Source organism: Buceros rhinoceros, unplaced genomic scaffold (genome assembly GCF_000710305.1).
Source record: "Buceros rhinoceros silvestris isolate BGI_N320 unplaced genomic scaffold, ASM71030v1 scaffold33873, whole genome shotgun sequence".
Lineage (NCBI taxonomy): Eukaryota > Metazoa > Chordata > Aves > Bucerotiformes > Bucerotidae > Buceros > Buceros rhinoceros.
This window is the reverse complement of record NW_010402416.1, coordinates 1,885-22,762: the sequence shown is the minus strand read 5'-3', so window position 1 is coordinate 22,762 and position 20,878 is coordinate 1,885. Positions and strand designations below refer to the sequence as shown.

The following is a 20,878-nucleotide window of genomic DNA, read 5'->3' as shown; positions in this document are numbered from 1 at the left end:
CGCCTCCCGAGGCGGCGGCTCCGCGGCCCGCACGGTGCCTCAGGCCGTGCCCTGCCCCTGACAGATGTTTGCTCTCCTCCCTTCCACCAGCTCGAGGCACTGGAAGCCGTTTTTGCTCAAACCCACTACCCCGATGTGTTCACTAGGGAAGAGCTGGCGATGAAAATCAACCTCACAGAAGCCAGGGTGCAGGTAAACATTCTGGGGAATTATTTAACTCTTGGGTATTCAAACTGGCAAACTTTTTTTTTTTTTTTGACATCATGACTGCAGAGTGCACATTTGGCCAAAGAACGCAAATGAAGACGATCTGTCATTTTCATGATGCACTTTAATAACATCAACATAATGTGGAATATTAGATTAGGTTGATTAATCGGTCATTCATAATTAACTAGTGATAATGTTCTACACTAATTTGTCCGCGTCTCCAAGGTACTAAATTACATCAATGCACATCCATTTCCTTGCTTTTGGAGGGTGTGTGTGTGTGTGGAGAAAAGAGCTGAGACGTGATTCTCCAAAGCAACTATGACCACTGTCAAGCAAAGGGGTTAGTCAACTGCAGGCAGCCCAGCTGCCAGGAAGAAATCTTTTGCATCTCTTCAACTTTCCTCCCTTTCGTCTTCTTTCTAAACTGTTAATTTGGACAGCTAAAGAGCCTGCAGAGCGTTTCTCACGCCTTTAATACGATCCAATAAATATCATTGGCCACAATTGCTCTCTTTCCACCACTACTCTTTTCCATCCCATCCCATCCCATCCCATCCCATCCCATCCCATCCCATCCCATCCCATCCCATCCCATCCCTTCTCTCCCTCCCTTCCTTCCTTCTGTCTTTCTCCCCACTTGCCCCTCTCCCTTTTTTTTTTTTACCCAGGTGCTTTTTTTCTGTATCCTGGGATTATCTTTGTGTGTCTACAAGCTCTGCTCAGAGCAGCAGTCCTGCAGTTGTCAGAGATGGATCCCTGTAACTGCAGGCATCCACCACAGAGTTGCAAACCGTTTTTTGAACACGATTATGTATTCAATTTATTTATGGGACTTTTCTTCACGCTGTTTTTGTATTTTTTTTTATTTAGGTGCTCCGGGTTAAGACTATGCAAAGATCTAATTGTAGGAAATATAATAGCTTGCCTTTTGTTCCCTAGGGTCATGTTAGTATCTCTTAAAACCCAATGGCTGAAGAGAGATAATGGAATTCACTGCAGTAAATTGGGGATTGTAAACAAATTATTTCTCCTATAATCAGATTATGCGATCCTGATTATTAAATCTGAACATGAATCATTGGTCATATGCGGGCAAATTAAACTGATTATTATTTGGAAATGAAAATCTCCTTTTGCCACTGCATTGTAGGTACTGGCTTAAAAAAATAATAAAAAATGCCATTTTGGCTATTGGTGCCTAAAGACTGAACTGCAAATTGAGATAAATGGGACAATTATTGAGCATTCAGAAGTGGAAGATCATAACTTCTTCCTGAAAGGTGCAAGGGTGAGATAGGGGTGGTGACAATTAGATTGCTGAGGACTGGTGTTTAGCCTTGTTGTTGGCTATTATGCAAACAGACAATAGATGCAAGCATTTGTTTAGCCTGCTTTCATGCAGAGACATGGGGAAACACAGAGCATGGGAGATATGTTTACATTTATACCCCTTGCTCATTCAAATATGATTAATGTGCTATAAAGCAGAGTCTTAATCGAAGATGATGTTGTCAAACAATAACTAAATAGGGAAATAAACGACTTCATCATGCTCTTTCCTCAGAAGCAGGCGAACTGTCAGTGCAAAGTCATTAAAATATGATAATGAAAAATAGCTCAATTAAATGTTGTTATAGCTGTGACCTTCATTCAATTAAGACACAAGAAAGTGTCTGCATTTTGCTTTGCATTTAACTGCTCTAAATTTAGAATATAGATAAAATCATTATTCAACGTTTGCTGATACATGCAATTAAAAGGCAGCTAACTAAAATGGAGTTGTAGGAGGGGAATAATAATAATAACAATCTCTCTTGTACTTGAAGGTATGTATTAAAATGTAGATTTCCTGACCTCAAGAGAGGCTTGGCATTTTCCACCTCAAATAAGATACTTTCAGAACGTCAGCTCCAAGGTATATGGAAAAGAAACCCCTGTTTGGACTAGAAGTTGGGGGGATAAAATAAAGAACATGAATATTTATATTGCCTTACCGGGGGGGAAAAGAAAAGTTTTGGAAACTGGTGTGTATTAAACCACAGAACATCTTCCAAAATTACTATCTACCACATTTGAGTGTTCTAAATGCAGACCGGACAAGTACGTCAGAGAAATAACAGCATGTATCAGTCCTCTCCAGGAAATGGGCTAGATAAGGTGGCCTGATACATACCTTTTCATTTCAGACCTCTCAGATTCTAGCAGCAGCTCATTTAAAGACTTACATACGGTTTTGTCAGACTGCTTAGATGCATATTTAAGTCCATCCCTATGCAAAAGGCTTTTAGATGTGTTAGTACATAGAAATTGGTGAGAATTAAGCATGTTCATAAAGGCAAGCACACGTTTAAACGTTTTTCTAACTAGCACAGTAACATCAAAACTCTTTTTAATTTTTTTTAATTATTTTTAACGTGTCTTTTGAATGTCTTTTGACATTCCTGGCTTGTTTTCCAGAAACAGAAATCTTCCAGATAGAAATGTAATCCCGAGGCTCAACTGGAATAACAGTGGGGACACTAAATAAGAGGAAGTTTTAGCCAAACTTCTAAATGACTGATTTCACTAGAGTAACAATTTGCTACTTCCTTGCTTTTCACGTGGCTGAACACGATACTCAGACTGGATTACTCTTCTGCTCCAGGTGTGGTTCCAAAATCGAAGAGCCAAATGGAGGAAAACAGAGAGGGGTGCTTCCGACCAAGAGGGCTCTAAGGAAACAATGGCTGAGGTGGCTCCTCCTGCAAGGAATTTAAATTCCCCTTCTCCAGCAGATCAAACCAGGAACAAAAAAGAAGGTCTGGAGATCCAGCAGAGGTAGGAGTAATACATGTTATCAACTGCCTCTCTCTGGGGCAAGCATGCATAGTATAGATGTACATACACACAGACTTGCCTGCTGCTAAGCCTTGACCTACACAGTATCATCTTCAGGTACAGCCCAAATCATCAGAAGATCAGGTGTCTCTTGTGAAACTCACTGCTTCCTGTGGAGAAGCTGAGAAGCTGGTGGCTGTGGGAAGCTAGTGTTATCGAGGCTCGATACCACCTAGTTGTGTGCTGAGACACCAACGTGTTTGTGTGCATGCACAAATGCTGTCTTTGGAATCAGCTAGTTGATTTTGTAAGAAAGTTGTTTTCTCTTCTCCATCAGCCTGAGCCGAGCGGTGGGTCCTACAGGACCTTTCTTCCCTTCCTGCCTGCCGGGGACTCTTCTCAACACAGCCACCTATGCACAAGCTTTATCCCATGTCGCCTCTCTAAAAGGTAAGTGATTTCATTCAACTTCAGAGATAAGCTCATAGAGCATCTCTTCAAGCTAAGCAGCATGGTCCCACCTGAGGAACAGGGGAAGCCTTTGTGAAGTGACGGATCCTTCTTTCTGTTATGATTGGCAGTAATTGCACTGCCTGATGCTGCAGGTGAAGGAGTGGGTCCCTGGTTGTAACTTGTAGCATCATTTGTGACCAAATTTCTTCATTTTCTTCAGACAGTTTTAGTGAGGTCAGGATTGTCTCAAGGAGCAAGGCAGGAATGGTTTGTTTCTTTAGAGTTTTCTTTGCATTTTTTTTTAAAGTCAAATTTATATTAATAAATTACTTATACACATCCTTCTGCATTATACATTACCTGGCACCGTTAATGATGCCTCATCCACTCCTTGCATGCGGTTTCCTTTGCAGTACCTCTCTGCACAATGACAGACCTTTCTCTTGTTGAGCAGTAAGTCCCCTTTGAGAACTTGAACAATGAGTGTGCACAGGGGCGGGGGAGGATGCAAAGTAATTCCTCATTACCTGGGACCCAGGCTTCAAGAAGGGTACATCCATTGCCTGTATCCTTTCCGGTTCCCAAAAAGCAGCAGCAGCATCTTTTAAAAATAAATCACCAGCTTACCCATTAGCTGCTCCTTGTCTAACAATTTATAAGACTAAGGGTGTAAGCAGGATGAATTCAATTTATAGATTTGTAGGACGTAAAGCCTAATAGCACTGCCAAGCACAAAGTGGCACATACATTTACTCTATGCCCCATGTGGAGCAATAATTTGTGAGGAAGGTTTCCCAGTTTAAGACCCTCCAGTATAAGTGCAAACGTCCTCTAATGCCTCTCAGTCTGTTCCCTGGCATACCTCGTGTACTCTGGCATACCTCATTCCAGTTAAATCAGCATTGCCAACGTATATTCCTGAGGCAAACGCTTGGAACTGCTGAGCTTTGCATTAAGTCCAGTGCCCTGCCTCCTGTTCCCTGTTCCCTCCTGTCTGTCCAAAAAAGCTGAAGCCAGACATATCATACAGCTACTGCTATTTTGATAGGTGTGGGACCTGTGATTTTGAACCAAGAAAAGTGTGACCTGAACCCTTAAACTTTATGAGTGAGTGTGTAGCTAACCCCCATAAGTGCCCAGTGACTGTTGGACTGCGTGAGTCCTCTTGATCTCTGCCCTGTGACTGCGAAGTCTCTGGGCAGAGACTGCTGGCTTCTTCCACTGGGCAGGAACAGCCTATCTGGAGTAGGTACAGGTGAAATTCTTCAGGCAAAAAGATTGTTCATTGATAAGTGTAGGCCTGGGCAGGTGTGGAAAAGGTGTGGAAATGGATTTGTGTTCAGTGAATAATCCTGTGTGAAAGTAAGGGATTTCTTTCCTTAAATTTACATTTAAGCATTTTCAAGATTAAATGCATCAGTACTTTGTTCTCACTAGTTTCATGTTTAAATGTAGCTAAATTTTAATAACACCAATAAATAAAAGCTGAGCAAAAAATAAAATAAAAATTATTTTAAAAAATTTTCATGAGGTTTTTTTAGGAGACTTCCAGATATTCTTTTCTGGGATTTTACAGCTCAGCCACTAAATTGAGAAATTAATAATTTGCTCCTTTTTGCTCGATAGTGGTTTTACAACCTAGGGGCAGGAAATATCCTATTCCTGATTTTCTTGTAAAGATACTTTTAGACAGTCAGTTGCCTAGACACTAAGACGTAGTGTGCTTGAAAAACTGGTCCAAAGTGTATAGATAGATATTTTTGTAATTTGTGTAGGGATGGTCACTTATCAGATACATGTTCTCTTGATGAATGGTGTCAGCTACACACACAGTTCATTGCTGAGATGCCCGGTTTATATTTCCTGCCTGGCACTAGCAATCTCCAGATTCATGCAAGGCAACTGGCATAATGTATATTTTAATATTAAGAAATCCAGTTACAGATTTGCATATCTGCATATCCACCTACCAGGAGCTTTGTGGAGCTGCCTATGCCTGTCAGCATATTGTTATACTTGCAAGGAACAGGTAGACTGAGCTGCCGCTTTGCGGGGAGAACTTCCTCTTCTGCAGCTTCGCCTCAGCAACGTCAAATTTTTGCTTTGAGGTTAAGGGGGAAGAATTTGTTGTTCTGTAAGGTGGCATAATTTGATATATACAAGCAGAGAATAATTGTAACATCTTTCTTGTGGCATTTGTGTGTGGAGTATTGTCTCTTCTTTCCTTGGCTTATATCCACAAGTTCCCCTTTCCCTGTTTCTCCATTCACTTGGGCTGGGGTAGGGGCTGTGTGCAGCAGACCTTGAGCTTCAGTCTTGCTAACTGGCAGTAATGAACAGGACAATCTCTAGAGGTTCTGAGTTGTCAAAAAATATCTCAGGCCTGATTTGCATTATGTTTTGATTTGGGAAACACCAGGTGAATGATGGTTCATCTAAACTGATGTATTTGAGAGCACTACCAAGATCGCATGTAAGTCTGGAGGAAGAGAGAGTGGTTGTGGGAGGAAGGAAAGGGCAGGGAGTGACACAGTATTCACAAAACCTCAGTATGACCTTCTTTGTCTTGCTCAATTCAGTTTGTTTGATTCTCCCTTCTCTGAGCTGGGAGCTGATTTGTCCACTTCAGGACTGTGAAATGTCAACTAACCCTCCATTTAGGTGGGCGTTAGTCTGTGACCTTACGTGTCTTAATGAACTGATCTAATCCTCTCTCTTGAATCTAGTTACGTTTTGCAGCAAAAATGCCAACATGACTCTGCCACAGTGATTCCGAAGGGCATAGAAACTTGTGCCGCATGAAAACCCATCAAAGTCAGCCCAGGGCATAAAATTCTGAGCTCTTTGCTTTTCGGACTTCTTGAATAAGGAGAAATTCAACAAGCAGCAAGGTTTTCCAAGATTTTTCAAGTTTTATTGAAGAGTGAAATGATCAAGAGCTTTCTGGTATCTCTCCTGTGCTGTCCATTCTTTGGAACTATCAGGAATTCTTTGTGCTTTTGAAATTAAGTTAGTTGTTCCAGAAATACCAATGGATTTATGACCCCCCTTCTTCTATGCAAATGTCAAATTAAATGCAACTCCTCTATGTGGATTCCATAAGTAGGTATGTATTCCCACCACTGGAGAATAATCCTGACCAGTAAAGGGAATCATATTCTTCTGTAAGGCCATAAAAGCTGCCTGCAGACAAATGGGCACTCTCAGCACATCAGATACTACTGGGAAGTCCAGGTTGTTTTCTTATTCTTTTGAGGAGACGAGATGTGCTTTTTTGGGCTTGTGAGCCAACTTCATTGGTGTGAGTGAGTAATATTTGACTGATGCTTTAGAAGGAGACAATTAAAATCAATACAGTGAATAATAAGTCATGATGGTGATGTAACTAATTAATAATTATTTTCTGCTCTGAGGGACCATTTTCATTCTGCCATCTGAGAGTTCTCTGTCTTCTGTAAAGAAACTAATATCTTCCTCCTTCTCTGACTTTCATTGCTTGGCTCCACACCCAGGTTTCCAAAGCTGCATAAAACGTCTAGGGCACAGGATCTAGTCTGTAGTACAAGGATATAAGTACAACAATAGTTGATGATGGAGTTGGTCTTGTAGAGACAAGAAATCTTAAGACAGCCTAGCACAGGGCAGGGACTGAGTGCTTTTGAAAAGACTGGGCAGTGCTCTGTAGGTTTGCGTCATGCTTTAGTGTGGCTCTGCCTGTGGGATTCAACAGGCAGCGCTCACTTGAATCCCACATGTGCCACTTCTAGCTAAATGGAGGATACTGTTGAAGCATGAGACTAGGTCTGCTCTGATGAATGAGAAGAAAGCTATTCTCCCTGAGCACTATGGCCCATGAACCCTGCTCTCTCTGAAACTGAGATTTTTTTTTGTTTTCTCTCTCTCTGAGGGATGGTATTTCCACTGCAGAATGTTCTATGAAGAAAGCAGGCTGGCTATACAATGGCAATAGGAACTGTCATTCAGAGCATAGACTGTACCAGAGAAGAGTACATTATCACTGCACAATTTTTCTCTGTTTCTATCAAATATTCTCTATTCAGTAATACAGCAGGCCTTTTCCTTTCCTTTAGAGAGGTGAGTCCTCTCCCTCTCTGAAGTTTAACGTGTTTGAGGCTGTACTTTGTAGCTAGCATCTGTTAACTACCGTGTTGCCTCACAATATACTCTTCTTCCAGGAAATACAATTTCTCATTTGAAAAATTAGCATAAGATCATAATTTCTGTGGTATACAGGGTTTCCTACTTCAGGGTTTCAGTTCTTCACCATGGGCCATAGTCAGGAAGAAGGTTAGCTCACATAGATGAAATTCCTAGTGTTCGATACTCTCAGAAATGGTCCTAATTTGACAACTATGCTACTTCATTGTGGTAACTTTGACATTTCCATGATCTTCCAAGATGAATCACTTACTGTAAACCATGCATCTGCAGTCCATTTAGCAGATTTAATTGCAGACCTCAAATATGAAGGGAAAATACTTGTTTTATTTATGGGCTGTATAACAATAGAGTCATCAGGAGAAGCTAGTGTTCTGTGCAGAGAGAGACCTCAAAGTACCTTCTTAATGGATGATAGCATGAATGCAATTCATTAATGCAGAAGATGTTATTAATGGGTGTAAACAAAAATCTCCGTTTTTTAGCGGAAGTGTTCTACCATTCTGGTGGCGGAGGCCAAAAGTGTGTCTGTTATATTCCACTGAAATTCCCCAGATCCTGTGATGAGTGCAGTGTATGAGGAGAGAAATAATTACCCTTGTCAGGGAGTTACTTTCAGAAGTCACCCCAGCTCTGCTCTGTGCAAGTTACTGCTCAGTTGGTCTTCACAGCACCTCCACACCACTGACAGAGAAGCAGGGTTGCATTATGCACATCAAAGTGGATATTCCAGGGCACCATTGATTAGGCCCTTTTATGGTTTGTTGCTGCTGTGGTTGCTTTTGTTCACGTTAGGGAGGCTTAATTGCAGTATCCAGGAAAAAACCCACAACAACTAGAACTGCCCATCCATTGCATTACAATTTCTATTATGGAAAGATGAAGAGAATTAGCCTGATTCCATTGGGCAATTCCCATTGCCAAGACTGAGAAAGAAGTGTTCAATGACCTAATATACCCTTGAACTGGTCTTTACTGAACTGAAGCACCACTACTTACCATAAGACTGGGGAATGGGAATCAAAACTCTTGGGTTCCTTTATTTTATTGGTCATTCTTGATCGTGGACTTACTGATTTTCTCATGTAATATAGCAAATATATCAAGTGGATTCTGTTTGGCATTTTCCCATTTCTCTACCTACCACTGTGACTTTAGAGAACTTAAAATATTTCTTTAGTTTGCTGCATGTGCACAGACCTTAAGTAAATTACTTTGATTCCTGTATCAGATGCTCCTGACTCTAGCACTGCCCTACTTCACAGATAGATTTTTTTTGGTCTTTATCACAAATACTAGGGAATATGAAGATACTAGGAGCCTGAAGAGCCATGGGAAGAAAACAGATGCTGGCTCGTTCCTCCAGGATAACTCTTGATTAGGTTAGCGGACCTTAGCTGGGCAAAGTTTCTTATTGACCCTTCTTGGAGTGATACATGTCCAGAGGATTTAGGGTCAGATCATGTTTTTGATGTGGGAGGTAAATGGTTGCTGAGCTGACAGTATTCAAAGGACTGGCTCTGTTCTCTCAGCTCTTGTGGGCTTTGTTGCCAGCTTTCCTGTGCAAATAGGCAAGGTCCAGGCTTCTGAATTATTTTTTTGGAACAGTACTCATCGCATAAATCTTTCAGTTCCAGTGTCAAATTATTTACAGAAAAATTCTCACGTTAGAGCCACTGAGCCAGATCATCAGCTTTTTGTTGTTTGCATTGGGTGTATAGGATTCACAAGATAAAGAGATGTGAAATTGTAACATTTGTACTCTTCTGTCAGCTCTGAAGTGCTCTTCTAGCCTCTGGGCAGCACAGGGTGCCTACCACACTTAACCAGCTTAGGCACTAGAAGGAGGAGCCTTTTAGCGCAACTTTAGCAGCCTCGAGGCTACTCTAAATTATTCTGGGAGCATCTGGTGCCTCTCCATTTCAGGCTTTAAGTTCATGCCTTTCTTGTTCTTCTGAACCTCCTGATTCAGAGATCAAGAAAGTTTGGATAAAGTCACTTTTGTTTTTCTTGCTTGTGCCTCAGGCTTTAATAGACAGAGCGTTGGCATCATGTATGAAGAGCAAGAGGGAGCTCCCTTTGAATCACTGGTAAATGACACTACAAACTTGAGGTTGTTGTTGACCTTCCAACGCTTGTGAAAGTGATTTCAGAGTTTATGAGGATTTATAGCTCAGACAAACCAATCTGACTACTATCAGAAGAAAACGGTACTTAAATCATAATTAAAGCATAATATTTTCTCTGAAAACAGCGTGCATTGACAGACGGGGGTTTTGAACGGGAATTTTCCTAGCTTCCCTCCATGTCAGGTCAGCTGTTCACAGCAAATGCTGATACGCATAAACATTGGAAGAGGAAAGGAACTGGGGTTTTGCCTTTTGGAAAGGCTATATCTATTACATTCTTTAAACTGTAGAGTTGAAATACAAAATATGTATTTTAAATATTTATGTATCAATATAGACCCTGCTCCACGTCACTCTTCTTAGGTGAAACTGAACTTGGATCTACACAAAAGGGTCCGCAACTAAAATTGTAGATCAAATATCATTACAATTGAAATGTAATGTTGGCAGAGACAAGACAGAAGTAATTTAATTTTTCTTGTCAGTCTCTGTAGTAGATCAATTAAACTGCCAAGTGGATCAAATATTTCAGACTGTATTTATTACATTAAGTATTTATGTTCAGGCTGAGCATCTAAAGTATGATCTCATATAGGAATACAAGGAAGTTCCGATCAATTCAGCAAAATTTGCTCTAAGTTAATGGAAATCTAATTGTATATTTTAATTTTGTGTACAGGAGGCAGCAAGTTCCTGAAAGAAAGAAAATGGTACTCTGTCCATATTGTAGCAACTTGATCCAGATCCCATTATAGTAATATCAGATTGTCATAGATGTTAGTGAAAGGTGGATCAAGATGTAGGGCTAATGGCTTAACCTTCACTGATTTTGATGGGAGCTAGATGCCTAAACTCCTCTGAGGATCTGAAATAATTTGGAAAAATGCCTTCCTTCCCCACTGTGAACTCAGAGTTACTGCAGTAAGATGTAAAAAGACATTGGTGTCTGCTCTATGAGGCTGCCTCTTTCTTGGTGAAAGTCACATTCCTGTCCATGGTGGGCTGACTGATGGGAGGGTGGAGACCTTGGGCTTTTGATTCTGCCAGTTTGTCTTGGTCTTTGTGCCAGCAAATGTGATAGATTTTACTGGGCTTACTACTCACAAACTCAGGCAATTGTAAGGTAGAGATAACCTTCCTTACAACTTAAATTAAAAAGAAACAGGGCTAAATCCTACGCTCCTATATTCTGCTGGACCCTGGAGCCAATGACACTTGTTGCTTTATTCTTTTAGGGTGTGAGCTGTTGTTTGCAAGTGTTTTAACCTCGTTGAAAATGAAAGGAATGATTTTTAGATCAATTATTGCTAGAGATAGTCTAGTTTCCACCACAGGTAACTGCACCCTCAGGTTGCAGAGCCACTACATAAAATATTAGGTGTAATTATTAAGCAAAGAGCTTAGATTGGTACTGAAGACTGATAAATATTTTATCCTTCTCTAACAATGGAATGGAAATTATTCTTAGGGGATGGAAATGATTCCAGTCCTTTTGAAAAGGGGAAGACTCTTTTTCACGTCTCCTTACCTCCCACTAAGCAGAAAATACCTGTGCTTGGTCCTGTGTTAGGTACTGCAGATGGGCCAGCCCTCCCCTCAGCCTGGGAGCTGAACAGCCATGTTCAGAAGTCTCAATCTATGTTAGAAAGCAGCAGTGCAAAACCAGCTGATGCACAGGGAGGCCTCCGTGCTCCCCCATTTCAGAGCTGAACCTTAAAACAGTGGGTCTTAATAGTAGTGAAAAAACAGACTCCTGTGAAGCTTCTGCAGCTAAAGACCTGCTGCAAACTGTAGGGACCCTGAAGTGCCAATCTTCCTCTCATCCCTTTTGCTAAAACAGTGGCTGTCCAGCACCCCTGAAGTGGCTGCAATTCAGCAGGGCAAAAAATGACTTCGTAAGCATGGTTGGTGGTAGCAAAAACTGTAAGCTGTGTTACTGAGTGGATTTACTTACAAACTCTCCTGACTTGCTCAAAGCAGCCACGGAATTCAAGACTGAGCTTCCTAGTACTAAAATAAAAAAAAAAATATGGAGGATTCTAGTCAAGTGTTGAAACTTTCTTGTCCAATTCATTTAAGTGACTGGACCCATGGAAATTTTGATCTGCTAATCATATCTATCTGTCTCTGATCTATCAGAGGAGCATTACAAGAGAAAATACTTTCCACTTACATTAATAACTTGTCCCTCATAGATTCTGTTTTTTAAAATGCAGAGTTTTTCCTGAATGTTGCCTGCAGGCCGCTAATTTTTGACAATTGCTATGGAGAAGTCTTGCCAACATCCTGAAAACAAACAACTGTCTGCCTTCATCCCTAGCAGATGGGTGCTGACCCATTGCTACCAAGAGCAGAAGTGTAAAAGAAAGACTACCTGCAGGTTATTAGTTCCATCACTTAGTCATGAGCCATTTAACTCAAATATTAACTGCAGAAATTAAAGCAAGTCCTTGGCATGGAAAGATCAGAGGAAGACATTGCATCATGTCAGGATGTGTACAGCCAGGCTGTTTCTTCTTGGGGGGTAGCGTATCAGCAAAGGACAGGCCTTTGCCAGGGGCATAGAAGAGGATGTGGGGTTTGTATGGCCTCTGAGATCCCTGGAAAAATGGTGTCATCCAACATTTCTCACTAGAGAGCAAATTAAAGTAGTAGCTCAGCCATCCTGCCCTGCCTTCCCTCACTACTCCGTGACACGTTCTCTTTTATTCAATAGATGCATCGAAGCTAGGTACCAGGGTGCCTTTTTGGATGGACTGCATGTCCTGCCCAGTGGTCAACCTACACTTCCAGGTGTGCTCGTTTGGGAACTGGCCCAAGTTCCAACATTACCAAAGATAAGCCAGAGGAAGAGCCTGCAGTGGTCCAGCTCAGGAAGGCAGCTGGTGGAGTAAGGACTGTCTTGTCAGTGAGTTGCAGGGGAGCCTTTGGTTTAAAGGAAGAGGCATATCTATTTCACCCTCTCTTCAGTGTTTTATTGCCTGCTTGGAACAGCCCATGTGTCTCAGATGACAGGATAGAGGTAATCTGGCCCATCTCTCCTGATGAGACTCTTTAGCCATAACAGCAGCTTTAGGTGGCTTTATCTCACTTCTGGAGGCTGTTTATCTTCAAGGTGTTTTATCTTAAGCAGCAGTGACATTGGGTGGGTGAAGGCTGAGAACAGACTCTTGCAGGTAGACATGATGCCAGTGGTTGGTAGGCTCCTGGCCAAGGAAAAGCCTATCTCGTCTTACAGTAAGGTAGGAGAAGGTCGTTTGTTTCTGCATAATAACCAGAACATTTTCACCTTTCTCTCCGCAATAATCTTTCAGGTGTAGATAAGTGGTGAGACACCCACACTCACCTGACAAATGCAGCTGTCCAATTCTATCAGGCTTCAGTATATATATATAGGCTTCAGTATATATATAGGTGGAAGGCAGGGGACACCTCCAGCATGGTGCCAATGGTAGCTGCAGAGTAGCAGCTTGATATGAGAGTAGGGGACAAACTCAGCCTCACTTGCAGGGAAATCTTGTGTATGGTCTTCACTGCTCGCTTCTGACTCTGCTTGCCCTTGCTCACTCTGTTTGTGACCCTGGATGACTCACAGTATAAGGTACTTCACAATGGGCCTCAGCAGAATGGGATCTGGCTTTTCTAGCCCTGATCCAGAGAACATCTACATACCTGCTAGAAATCAGTGGGGGAGCAGTTGTTACCATTTGAGACTCCAACCTCATTTCTGCTCTCTCCAGATTGACCACAGAGGGAACAGTCAGACAGTCCCCATGCCCTTCCCCATGAGTGATGGTGCCTTATCTCCTTCCTCCGCAGGGAGCCCACTGTGCTCATGCTGTGTTCCAGACCCCATGGGCCTCTCCTTCCTGCCAACCTACGGCTGCCAAAGCAACCGCACTGCCAGCGTGGCTGCACTGCGCATGAAGGCCCGGGAGCACTCGGAGGCTGTGCTCCAGTCTGCCAACCTCCTGCCAGCCACCAGCAGCAGCCCCACTCCTCCCACCAAACCTGGCCCTGAGAGCAGCCAGGACAAGCAGCCCTCTCCAGCCAAGGAGCACATGGAAGGAGAGAAGAGCGTATGAGATCAGACCGATGCTGGCCCCTCAGCTCAGGGCAAGGACCTGCCACCTGGGCTCTGCTGCGGTGCAAACTGCAATGTGGCCATGCCCCAGCAGGACTTCATGGGGCCACCAGGAATCCGACAAATCTGAGTGGCCTCTCTGGCTGCCTTTCACACACCCTTGCTTTTCTTGCTCCGCTGTAGGTAGGTTCATTCCCCTGATTTATCATCACTATCTGTGCTTGGAAATGTTCATGAAACTGTTTTTAGCCCCTCCTCCACGTGCCAGGGACACTGAAACTCCCAGGATCCTGGCTTGCTCCTGCACATCTCAGCTTCCCATCCCATGTGAGATGGAGGGCTGGCAGTGGGGCAGCACTTCCAGCGTGAGGTCCAGGGCAGGAGAGGCATCCAGGCATCGTTTACCCCACCGCACACAGCAGAGGTAAAAGAATACGCAGGTAGATACCAATTTGGCCAGCTGTTTTCTGATGGTATTTGACTTCAATCAAATTTACCCCAGGCAAGCCAGGTGTAAGAGAAGCAGAGAATAGAACAAAACTCGTCACTTTTTTCCTTCTCGTTTCTTTTCCCCGAAAGTGAAACTTTCCATTGAGTAGATTACTGGGAAATTGCTGGGATCAGTTTACCCGTGAATAAAATTCTTGCACTAGTCTCTATGTGAACATTAGCCTGTTACTCTTGCCACTCCGTGGGTTAGACATAAAAGGCAATGACTGCAGAGCAGCATTCATGGCATCAGACGGTAATGCTGGTCTTTAATGGAGAACGCAGTTGTGCCTAGATCTGCACAAGGCTGGGAGGATTTTAGCATTGGACTCTTGGAAAGACAGACTGGAAAACAAAATAATGCTGCACTGCAACACTGCAAATATGTCCTTGCATGTTTTGTTTTTAATAAAGAGGAAATAAAGCTTGGAAGGATATTAATGCCATTCAAGATCAGACTATTCCATTCATTGAAGGCTTGTAATGAATATAGATATGAAAATGTCTTAATTATTACAGAGTGGGCACAGTGCAAAGGAGAAATTGATGCCTCAGGAAGTATAGTCTTATCTCTGACCCAAAGCTCCCCAAAGCAAAGCAGACTAATATCTGATGCTCTAGAGCAGGCATTTTAATCTGAGGTGTCCCACATTTTTTCCATGGGAAATGCACATGCGGATTTAAATTAGTGACATGGGCTTGCTTTTCTCAGGTGCCTTTTGCAGACTCCTTACACTTGTTCACTGATGTCCCTGGACAACAGGGTGAAACCACTGGTCTGACACTTCACCAAGTAATGTGAAGGCTAGTGGAAGAATTCCTGTCAGCTTCCCGTTACGCTCCTGCAATGTGCTGAGCATATGCTTTTACATGGAGTTGTGTTTGGCTTCTCACTGGATCTGAGCTTGGGGATGCACTTGCAAAGGCAGTTCAGGTTGGCAGCAAAACTTTCTCTCCCCCACCTAAGTGATCTGACCCTACAAATTTCACAGAACCTGGGTCTTCTCTGGGGCTTGCAGGATCCTCCCGTACCTCCTGGTGCACACCTTCCTTTCCCTGAGGTAGGGCTTGGTGTCAGCACTGAATAGTGGAGCCCCTGGTCTTGAGGAGATGACTTGGCAGCACTGAACTCCAGTAGTGAAGCATGCCAGGCATTCTCTCAGGTGGAATTTGTGCCTTCTGGACACAGGCCACCAGAGAGGGCATTGCTGGGTCTGTCCTTGGACCTAAGTACAAAGAAAAGTCTGACAGAGCCCACATTCATCAGTGGAGTAGTTTTGCTTTACTTTTGCCACACTGTGGGGTTGTGGGGTTTTTTTGTTTTGGTTTGGTTTGTTTTTTTCCTCCGGTGCTGAACTCTCTTAATTGCGGGAGTGAACATGCAGTAGTCTATGATGCGGTTTTGTGTTTCAGCTTCAGGAGCTGCTCTGCTGAACAGATGGAGGTGGCTGCCCTGGCTGCAAATTATGGCTTAGTTTAAATAACAGCAACAACCTTTTTCTTCCACCAAAATAAAATAGACTGCTGTGTGCTTTGTTGTGGGGAGTGGTTGGAGAAGAGAGAATCACGGTTTTCTTAGTGATGTTCCCAATCATAATCTTTTTGTGCCCCCTCTCCCCAAAAAAGACTAAAAGATAAATTCCCCTCCAAAGAGGCAGGCCAAACTTCATTTCAACATAATTACCTTGCATTCAGTTGAACTTCAGCCCTTCTGTACACTAACTCTTCAATCTAATTGTTTGATTAAACTCGTATTTCCTCCAGAAAGGTACATAAATAAGTGAATTGTTGAGCAAATTAAGAATACTTAACAGCATTGCATCTGAAAAGTAGTTACGCTGATTAAATTTTCTGTCCTTGAGGATTTTCAGGAAATTACTTTTGATCGTCAATAACACAATTAAGTAAACTACACGCACATTAGCATGAATAATTGATAAGAAATTATGTATTACCACGAAACACTGATTTAATAATTCATGATGCGACACTCTAGTGACTGTGCAAAACTGGATAACATCGACAGGTCTGCCTGATGTTGCTGGAAATGCTGCAATTACAAACAAGTCCATAGTTTTGTTGTACAATAAAGAAAAGTATCTGATGCATGCTGTAGTTTCTGTTTGTTTAATACTTGAATAAATTTAGAAAGAAGACCCAGAAAAGTTCCTTTATTGTTTTCATTCAGATAAATTTCTCCCTCCAAGCACCTGCTCACACACTGGTGTCTGTCCAGTTCTGCTTAGACCACAAAGCTGTTGCAGAGTGGGAGAGGCTCTCAGGTCACAGCTGGGTGAAACCTGCTGGGTGTCTTACAACTTGCAGAATTAGGGGGCTCCAAGTTTTGCAGAGCCTCCTGTTAGGAGCTTGAGGTCTTTTAGACTCTTCAGTGTCTCACCTGTCTGTGATTATAATTATTCAGTATGATTTTGTGGGTGGTTACTCTTAAGTCAGCCATAAATGAAGCTTTCAGATTTGTATTTTTCGAGTCTGCACAATTCCATATTAAACCCTAGGCCAATTTGCCAACAATTCTTGTGACTTCTCTAGGGGAGGGGAATACATATTTGCATTCTCATTAGTATGGTGGGGAGACCAGAGCATGATAAACCACATTTTCCTCTCAAGTTTTGGTCTGAGACATATCTGCCTGGGGCAGTGCAGCCCAGGGGAACTTGCTCAAGGTCCTGGAGCAGCAGCACAAGGGCAAGAGCAAAACTCAAGAGATCTGTGCCTCAGTCATGCCTTCTTCTAGCCACCAGAATTGTAGAATCACAGAATTGTTTTGCTTGGAAGAGACCTTTAAGATCATTGAGTCCAACAGTTTATTCTGCACTGCCAGGGCATCACTAAGCCCTGCTCCCTTCCAGACAGGCTGCCCACTGGGGATAAGCCACCTACCTTTTTTCTCTGCTATCATATATCATCAGGGCTATGCCTCTTAAACCACTCCTGTAATGGCCATCTCAGTAGCTTTGATTAAGTCTGGCATTTAAAAGTTTATAACCAAGCTATAAAAAGTCACTGAGGCTGAACCCTAGCATGAGAGGCCCAAGCCCAAGGGGATGATTTACATGCAAGCTATTCCAAAATCAGCCTGCGTGATATTTTTTTCAGTTCAGTGAAGGAAAAATAGAAGCCCAAGGTTTGAGGGATGGATGTAAGACAAAGATGTTTTGTTTAACAGCTTACAGCATTGTCACCAGACCTCATGCAGTAATTCTTGGTGAATTTCCGTTCCAGCATGAGCCACACATAGCATGAATGGCCTCTGTGCAAATGTCGCATGGACGATTTTGGTGAAGCATCTCCAGTCCCGGGCTCTTTTCTCAAAAACTCAAAGTCATCCGCAATGCCCAGTTTTCCCCTCATCCCCCACCTTTCCTGCTCAGGCAACTTCCCAACATCCTCACTCACTGCTCTGCGGAAAGGCGGCAGTCCTGCCTTCAGCTCTGGTGCTGACTCCCAGCCTGTGCCACCCCCATGCCACAATCCCTCCTGCCCTGCAGAGAGCCCTGCCCCAGCGCCGAGCCCAGCACCGGGGAGGCTACGGCAGAGCTGGCCGGTGAGTCGAGGCTCAGGACCTGTGCGCATGTTCGTCTGGGTGGTGTTGATGCAAAGCACCAGACCTTTGACCTTCTTTACAAGGTTGCATGACATTGTCTCAGCTCTCCATGCTTTTTATCTCTTGCACATCTGTTTAGGCCTCCTTATACTCGAATTATACCAGGAAAAGTGGAGCCATGAATGCACCTTTGCCCAGTTACGCCATAGGACAGTCCTTCCTACACTGCATGCTGGATAGTATGAGATCGTTAGGCTAATTGGCTCTTTATTAAGACTATTATTTACAATAGTGCTGAAGGCCATGTGCATGCAGAAAAAGATCTTGATAGACCATTACACTCTTCCCTCTAGCAGTCGGTGCCCTCCCCTCTGTGCTCCCCAGGGGTTGCTGCTGTTGGCAAGTTTGGGCTGACATTTTCTGCACCTCCCAGAGGACTGCCCCATCTCGTGTCAGTGGCCAGGGAGAAAAGCCTGCTGGTAGGCACATGTCTCTGAGAAGTTTGCACTTCTGCTGCGCGCTTAAGCTTTCTGTTTCTCTGCAGCAGAAAGAAGTCAGCGCAGTGTGGAAGGAAGTCATTTGCTGCTGGGCGGACCACGAGGGAGAAGAGGATGGAGATGAAATGCTTGTGGTGTGCTGCTGTGGCACATTCTCCCTCTAAAAGAGCAGTTACTCAATAAAGATCCTGTTGTGCCTGGCTGTTTGTGTGGTGAGACTACTGCGTGAAGCAGGGGAAGTGAGAAGCCTTGAACTGATACCTGAGCTCTGGGTACATAATTCAGACTCTCCACTGAAGAGTTTGACACCCTTGCCACAAATAAAAGAGCAGTGGAGTACAATAAACAATGCTTTATTCTTTCCAGTTAAAAACTTCCTTTGTACTGTAGTAAAATATTGACTTTGGGTGACCATATTACCGCAAAATATGATCTTTTCCTGATACCAAACAAAGAAGCCTTTACATAGAACTGGCCCATGAGAGTGAGGATTTCATTGGCATATAGCAAATCCAGCTGTATTTGTGAGTGGTGTGTCGACAATATTCTAATCCAACCGCGACGTCCTTGTTGCCTGCCCTAAGCTCTCTGCCTCAAGACAAGCAGATGCTGGTCTGCTTTCTCAGAAATTTGAGCATCAGTTTTTGGGGCTGTGACAAGTTTCCTGTGGTAAACTTTTATCGGATAAAACTCACTGTGATTTAAAGTATCGGCCCACACAACTCTTCCAGTATTTAACTTTGACGGCTTCTTCTGTAGTCAGTGCTTTTACAGTACTGCTGCAACATCTGTAACATGAAAAACCAAATAACAGGCAAAACCCAACATTGTGTTATTTTAGCCAAGAAGAGTTTTTCACAAGCAGAGCATCAAAGGCAGCTCTTTTCTGTAGGCTGAATCACTTCCAGATCTAATGCCTACCCAAACTCTGTTCTGATTGGCCTGGAAGTTACCTTGCATTTATATTTTCTCATAAAAGATGACAACAGCATTGAGGCTGATTCTGCTTTTGGACAGGTAACAGTGTAGCTAAATCGCCCTACTGTCTCCTGGAGTACCTAAGACTGCGACAGCTCTGTTTGTACAGAGGAAATATCCACTTCTCTGCTCTGGTTGAATGGCAGGGTGGTTGTTATTGCCCTGATTTCTAAGCCCCACCACAAGCCAGAATACTGTGACATTAATGCTGTGTACAGGTGGACACCTGGAAGCATGTCATTCTTCACAACTCACCCATCTTCTGCCCCACGGATGGTCTGGACATAGATGGCTTGTTAGCTGCCAAGGTCTGTTCTGCCATGTAAGTTCCTGTGTACTCTGAGCGGTGCCTTACAGCCGAGGTTGGGAGGCCTCCGATAGTACAGTCAGAAAACGCACCCTGAGAGCAGCTATCAGAAAGCAGCCCAGACACAACCTGTCTGAGACACTGTCCTTGGGACTGGTCAAGGCCAGGAGAAAACTTTTAATTTCTAATTAACTTGTGTTTGCTTTGTCAGCTGAACTGGTTTACCTTTCAGTTCTCCTACTTCAGAATTCTAGTTTATTAAACTCCAGCATTCAGTATTGGCCCTAGAGACTACCACTTGCTATAGTGGCAGATTTATTAGGACTCTCTTAGGTATTGAATAGGCTGGGTTTTTTTATTATATGCACACAGCTTCTTTACACCCACACGGTGCTTGAGACAATGTGTTAAATAAGATCCAAAACCCATTACATGAAGAAGCCCATCTCTGCAAAGAAGACTCCCCAGGAACCTAAACTTTGCCACTCATATCACAGCTGGCTCGCCTTTCCTCTGCCATGCTGGCTGAAACCATCCAGTTTTGATAGATGCCTGAGAGCTGAGATCCTTCTGTGATCACCAGTCCTTGGCACAGCAAGGGATAGGAGTGTCCCTGGGAGTCGTTCATTTTTATTAGGAATATTTCTATAGCAGTGCGCAAGAAATTGGCTGCTGGCAGGGAAGGAAGATGTACAGGAGAAAAGAGCTGATCCTATTTCTCCTCTAAATCATTACTTGTGTTTAGAGCTGAACCTAACTGAGACTGGGCCAGGGGTTCTCCAGGGAGAATTTCACAATCAAAATCCAACAGAGGTTAGAAAGGGAAGCTTCAAAATCCCACTCAGCGAAATACCTGAATACTTCTCTTGTGGGGATGAACCTGGGAGTAATCCAGGTCGATGTGGCAGCTTGTTGTTCAGACAAACAACACTGACAACAAGGAGTCAGGCATTTGGGTGTGCGTGTGTGTGCACAAACCACAGCTTCATCTCTTTTTGGAGGGTTTTCTCTCCATAGGGCTCAGGACATGCATTTAGGTGCAGCTTCACCCACCCCGCAGAGCTGTTTCTCTGGCGCCAAAGCCCAGGACTCACTGCACAGTCTTTTAGCCGTACCTGCACTATGAGGCTGTGGAATGCAGCTCACAACTTGGGTCCAAACTGGAAG

At 43.3% G+C, this 20,878-nt stretch overlaps 1 protein-coding gene across 1 annotated transcript; it reads left to right on the top strand.

Moving 5' to 3' along the window:
• Positions 1-64: 64 nt before the first annotated feature.
• DRGX (dorsal root ganglia homeobox) lies at positions 65-13,876 on the top strand (the record flags this gene model as incomplete). The annotated part of the gene is made up of 4 exons (XM_010132637.1): positions 65-192; positions 2,858-3,030; positions 3,368-3,480; positions 13,611-13,876. Coding segments are annotated over 4 exons (680 nt in total), but the record flags the coding sequence as incomplete, so codon positions are not given.
• Between the last annotated feature and the right edge of the window lie 7,002 nt (positions 13,877-20,878).